The 6382-nt window shown below is 35.9% G+C and overlaps 1 protein-coding gene across 1 annotated transcript; it reads right to left on the bottom strand.

Annotated features, from left to right (window-relative positions):
• Positions 1 to 307: 307 nt before the first annotated feature.
• On the bottom strand, positions 308 to 3067 carry LOC149258798 (uncharacterized). Its single transcript, XM_089373216.1, has 2 exons — positions 910 to 3067; positions 308 to 806 (listed from the first exon to the last, which is right to left on the bottom strand). Exons 1-2 carry the CDS (start codon positions 3001 to 3003, stop codon positions 675 to 677), a joined length of 2226 nt encoding a protein of 741 aa, XP_089229342.1. The 5' UTR covers positions 3004 to 3067; the 3' UTR covers positions 308 to 674.
• Between the last annotated feature and the right edge of the window lie 3315 nt (positions 3068 to 6382).

Raw genomic sequence — 6382 nt, 5'->3', positions numbered from 1 at the left:
CATTTATGTGACTTGCAAAATACACTTATCCATAACTTACAGGCTTTTCCATTTATATATTTAAAAACCATGATGAAAACCATAATATTTTTATAGAAAAAAAAAAATTAAATTTTTAAATCCTAAATTACCGATTTTCTTTTCTCAGTAAATTTCAAATGAATGCAAATTTAGAAAGTAATAAAATATTGAAAAAAACAATGGCTCAAAGTTCTGTTGATCTTGGGAAACGACTTACTTAGCTGTAATAATAACTCCACAAAGCCGGAATATTGCCGAATGCCTTGTTTGTGTGTTTAGTGTGGACATGCACACTTAATTATGAAACGTTGGAACATAAAATGACAGATGGTTCCTCGAGAGAAGCCAAATGTGCAATACATAGTTTTAAATTGAAAATCAGCCACATTGGTTAAGCAAACTGTACATGTAACTATACCACATAACCGCATAGAGGTCACAATACCCCGCGGAGGTCCATCGAGGACAACATACAAACCACACCCAGTAGAAGTCCATCGAGGACAACATACAAACCACACCCAGTAGACGTCCATCGAGGACAACACAACATACAAACCACACCCAGTAGAAGTCCATCGATGACAACACAACATACAAACCAGCAGTTTTAATAGGAATTACATATTTACTACACCTGCTCATCATAACACTTATAATCCTTCAGCTGCTTCAATTTCAATTACCTTGTTGCTTTCGCCCTCGAGAGGCTCTGCTTCACTTATATCGTGACCTTCGCCTGCCACAACTTCAGTCTGACCACGTACTGCAGGGTTGCTTTTTATCTGGAGAAAACAATATCGAGAGGTCAGAAATTTTAACACCTATCAATACATCACTTTCAAACAGCTTTCAAGTTGCACGTTGAGAACATTAATAAATTTGTACCTTTTTCCGCACTGCCTTGGCTTTCCCAGCTATGAATGCTGCATCGAATATCTCTGTTTCCCTCCCCTCCTCTACCCATTTATGACAATTAGCTATCATTGCTTTGTCCAGTTCCTTCTCCATGCAATGGGCAATAAGGTTTGCCAATAAAGATCTTAAGTGATGGATTGCATTAGCTGAACTAGATTTAACATCCACTATTTTCCATACTTTATACAAGCTGATTTTTGCTGCGACTGCCATCCAGTCCCTCGAGTCCTCTGGACGCTCTATGGCGGCTGTTCTTTCCTCTAGTTCACACTGTTTCATAAGCAGTTCCAGTGGACTCTTTATCTTCTCTTCCAGTAATTTGTTTGAGACGTTCTTGTTGGGTGGATTGACACAGCCCCAAATCTTCTTAATGGTGTCAAATTCTGTGTCGGCTGTCAGACTTACTAAGTGGCCTTCAGGATCTAAACTATCAACAATATCCATGAAACGCCATGCTTGAGAGTAAGCTTCTAAAGAAGCTTTGATGACATCATAATTAGTCCCGTCATAAAAATACATCATAAAATGTATCAACGAGACTGCTCTCATTTTCCATGAACTTTTTCCAACTTCGTGGAATTGTTTTCCTTCTTCTAGAGAGGTGGGAGCTTCATCTTCCACTGTTCCTGTTTTGTATCCCATTAAAGTGATCAACTCTGCACAAGTACCATCACGAATCTCAAAACCATTCTTCATGTTATTCTCTGTTTTCTTAAAGGCGGATAGATTTGCTATCCACAGGCTGCTGGCGGTTTCTCCTGGCATTCGTATGATGTCCAAAGCTGCTTTGTATTGGTAAAATTGATCGGTCTTTAGTACTGATCCGTTCAAGCCAAACAATAGGGCATTGTTTTCTCGGCTCATGATGAAAGGCCTGATCATTCGGAATACAAGTTCCGTTAAACACCAACAGGTTTTGCTCAGTGAAACTATAAGTTTTTGAAGCAAAAACACCGTCATAAATAATAAATAATGAAGCCTAAATGTTGTGATCAAATTCACAACGATAGTTTCTAATGGGGTTCTTTCAAGATTTCTTTTCCCACTAAACAATCCGGATGTTAAATGCGCATCCAGATCCTTTTTCATATCAACTATACTTCTTGTCCAGAAATCTTCCATGTCAAACAAGGACCGCACATCCCTGGGAAAGTATATAACGGCTGTGAACCATCTGAATAACATCACTATCCATCCTATAAGGATGAACACAAATTGCATAAAAAATACCAGTATACTAATGATCTTCCAGTCCTCTACGAAATCCTTCCACCAACAACCCCATGTAGCTACTAATAACACAAAGCAAACTGTGTTAAGAAGGCCTGCAAATGAAATGAAAACTGATCTGGCCATGATATAATCAGGTCGGGAAGCACGACACAGGATCCAACATTTGAGGACGTGATTCTCAATGTTGTCACACTCTTGTTTTTCCGGGCAATTGCAACAACATGAGAGTGCTAACTGAACCTTTTGAGAGATGATCTTTCGAATGCTTCTACCTGCTATGACTGCGCAGCTGAAGAGTACAACAAACAATATGAGAGCTGTGAAGAGGGTCGCGTAGGAAACTGCGAACCATATCCTTTTACGCTGATAGTTTTTCGGATAGTTTTTCAAAACAGAATTCATGGACTTCAGAAGGAAGTAAACCTCAATACCCATATGCCATATTACAACTAATACCAACGCTCCAATACCGCCCCACACAGTTCCCAAACCCGAACGGACCACCGCAGGAAGTAAATAACTAATGAAAACACATATCATAACTCTTTTGCTCTCACTTAACAGTGGATTGTGAAACAAAATATATTCCTGGTCGGCTTTTAACTCCCTGTCATCTGAATTTACAGTTATATTATAATTCTCAATAAAAGAGAGCAATTGAATAAAAAGGGCGCTAATAACGAGACATTCACCTGGGATCCAATAGGCTTTCCTCTTGAAAGCCTTGTACCAATCCAAAGAGAGCAGGATGGCAAATATAACTCCGCAAATGCAGGATAGTATCAGATTTATGGAGACATCTCGATAAAAGGTAAGCTCCTCTTTGCCCATATTGAAATGGCCAATATTCGAACCTTTGCTCAGATTTCTGGTTTCCACCCAGGAAATGTGGATTTTATATTTTACAACAATATGTTGCCGTATTAGATTATAAATAGAGAGGATTATAAATAAAGAGAAAGGTTTGAGGACGGAGACAGTCGGCATAGAAAACCAACCTGTGAGATTACACATTATGTGGACAATAATGTGTGGACAATAATGTGTAATCAGTAGTGTTTATCAAAAGATGTGTAATGAGTAGTGTTTATCAAAAGATGGGATAGAGCATGTGAGGGTTACGAAAAGCATAATGTGGAGCATCAGTGCTAAAACTTTTAAATTTTTGTAATATTTGTGTGATAAAAAGGATTGTCCATCGTATTGTAATATACGGTGGTAATATTACAATATGTGGACGAAATCAAATTGCCGGAAATCTTTAAAACGCAGAGGAAGCAGCTGGAACAACTCCCTGGTCCACTGATATATGCTCTGGGGCACTTTTGACTTTTCAGAGAAAAAAATGGAAATGTCTTCTCTAGTTGTGTAATATTAACTTTCAATTTCACCAAAAATCTTCTTCGAAAGATGGATAGAAAATGTGAGGGTCAAAGAAAGAATATGGTGGATGGTTGCTAAAACTCTTAGATATTTCTGTGATAAAAAGGATTGTGCATTGTATTTTAATCTCTGTTATTAAAATCTGATTAATTTTGAAATTAAGATAAATTTAAATTGATATTTTTATATTCTATACTAAATTTCTCTAGTTTTTAAATAGTTTTGGTAGTTTTTGTCATAACAAATTTAGTAAACAGATACTATGATTTATATAATATTATGGAATTCTAATGTTATAATTTAATTTAATTTTATAGTTAAAATTATATTTATTAATTTAAAATATTTATTTATTTTATTTTATTTTTAATTTTTTTTTATGATTTTATAAATAAAAAATTTACGGAATTTTAATATTATAATTTAATTTAATTTTATAGTTAAAATTATATTTATTAATTTATAAAATTTATTTTTTATTTTATTTTTAATTTTGTTTTATATTTTTACCTCAAAAGTTCATCTGGTCAGTACAATACCCTTCATACTCAGGGAGCACTAACGAATAGTTAACAATAACAATGTTGAAAGTACATAATTAAATTTCTAAAATGCAAAATCAAATTCCAAATAAAATGTCAAAAAAACAAATTTGTACATAGCACTGATTTCACTACCAATGGTTAGTTAATCTTTCACGATTATTAACATAAATAATTAGTTTTAGATTTCGTTTCATTACCATCGTTTATTGTATAAATATGTGTTTCCTTCATCAATAAAGTATCAAAGTTATTATTGTGGAGTTTACACAGGCTTGTACAGTGGTATCAGAGCTCGGTTGATTTGCTTTTAAACTCCATGAGTTATACGTGAAGGTTGATATGAAAAAACTAGAAGGCCGCCGTTTGAAGTTGTAAACGTTATTTTCTAGGAGACGCTATCACGAAGTGCTTAAGGAGAACCATTTTCGTTCGAACGTAGAGGATCCAATCGTCTAGAAATAACAACCCGAGCACTATATCCTGTAGGTAACTGAACCACTATACAGAGACGCCTGGAAGAAAACTGCAAGAGACTGTTAATTCTTCAAGAGGTTGCATATTATGTGCATATAAGGTATATAAGATACATTATATGATTTTAGAATTAACGTGATTTTTATTATTTTTATGAATTGTTTGTCAACCAGCGAAAGTGTAAGTGCCAAGAGGTACAGTAGAACAAGCATTGCTTCTTACAAATTTTTTTTTTCAAATCTGTTAGTATCCTATAGCCATAGGTGAAAATTCCATGTAATAAAAGTTAATAAAGGAAAAATAATAACCAAGGTTGATGGGACAATTATTTCAAGCTGAGTGTTGGGGAAATTGGCATAAGCAATGACAAAGACTTTTGAAAGACAAAATGGTGTTTTGGCACATCTATTGATGAAAATAATGGAAATTAGGAGAAAAAGGAGGTGAAAGGTCACATGTTGCATGTGAAGAAGAAAATGAAGAAAATAAAGGTTTCATTAATAAAAAGGCTTATGAGGATCAATACACAGACTTTTGTCAGTTTAGTTTTGGAGCTCTATCTCTATTCTCCCTCTCTCTCATCCTTGGACACTTTTTGTTGGAGGACTCTGGGAGGTTGTGGCATACTTGGAGTTTTGGAGAAAGAAAGCAAACGACGAGCAAGAAAGTGGAAGAGGACATCAGGATCAACAGCTACAACGGATTTGGCTTGCAGGTACCAAGCTGCATGTATGTTTTCCTCACTCATTTTGGCATGCACGACATATGCATGTGGTTTATTTGTCATGATCTGTGACTGGCATGGAGGATTACCTGGATTGGCAGTGGGTTTGCCTAGCCCTTCCATTTCTTGGATAGCCATGGTGTTGTGGGTTTATTTCTTTGTTTTTCTAGTTGGTTCTCATGTTTCCTTTAGCTTGGGTTGAGTTAATAGTTCCTAGAATCCTTGGTTGGAAAAACACTCTAGAAGCCATGTAACAACTTGGGTTGAGTTACTAGTCCTTGAAGCCTTGGTTGAAAAAATGCTTTGGAAGCCCTTGGTGGGTTGAGTTACTAGTCCTCGAAGCCCTAGTTATAAAAATGATCTAGAAGCTCAGAATAAGTTGTGGGTTGAGTTACTAGTCTTGGAAGCCTTGGTTGGAACAAATGCTTCTAACCCCTAGAAGGCTTGGGTAGAGACCAATCTAATGATGGTTTTGTGATGTATGGCTGTGAGGTGGAATCACTATTTGATGGGTTGAGGTACTTGGCCTCTGGAAGCCTTGGATGGTTTTGGATTGATGTGTTTTATGAGATCCCACATTCATGCCTGGAATATGGCACGAGAGTTTTGGCTCAGCCATGTTTATGGTCGTGTGGTTGGTGGAAGTCCCACAACTGGTTGGCCTTTGCATCATTAATAAGAGTTTATTTCTCCTTGATATTTCATGACTATTATATTGATTTATATGTGGATCATATGGCTATGATTTCCCTGGTATTTCCATAGCTATTATGCTGGTTATGAATATGTTTTATGACAATGGCTATGTATGGCTCTCATCATGTTTTTACTTGTAAATGAATGAATGGTGTATATATGACCTAATAGATGATAATGCAGCTAATGAGATAGGAGAACAATGCTCCTTAGCGATTCTCAGATAAATATGAGACCCCTATGCTTAGATATGTTGTTTACACCTGTAGATTACATATTTGTGACAGGTTTGACGAAATGCATGTCATGGCTAGTAGGGGTCCATTCAAAGGCTTGTTTAAGTAATTACATTTGTATCATCATTCCCTTGTTATATTTATGTTATGAG

The sequence above is a fragment of the Pinus tabuliformis genome, chromosome 6, assembly GCF_031772625.1.
Source record: "Pinus tabuliformis cultivar Carrire ecotype Pingquan chromosome 6, CPIR1, whole genome shotgun sequence".
In the NCBI taxonomy this organism is placed as follows: Eukaryota; Viridiplantae; Streptophyta; class Pinopsida; order Pinales; family Pinaceae; genus Pinus; species Pinus tabuliformis.
Note: the sequence above shows the minus strand (reverse complement) of the source record. Positions and strands in the feature narration are given on the sequence as shown.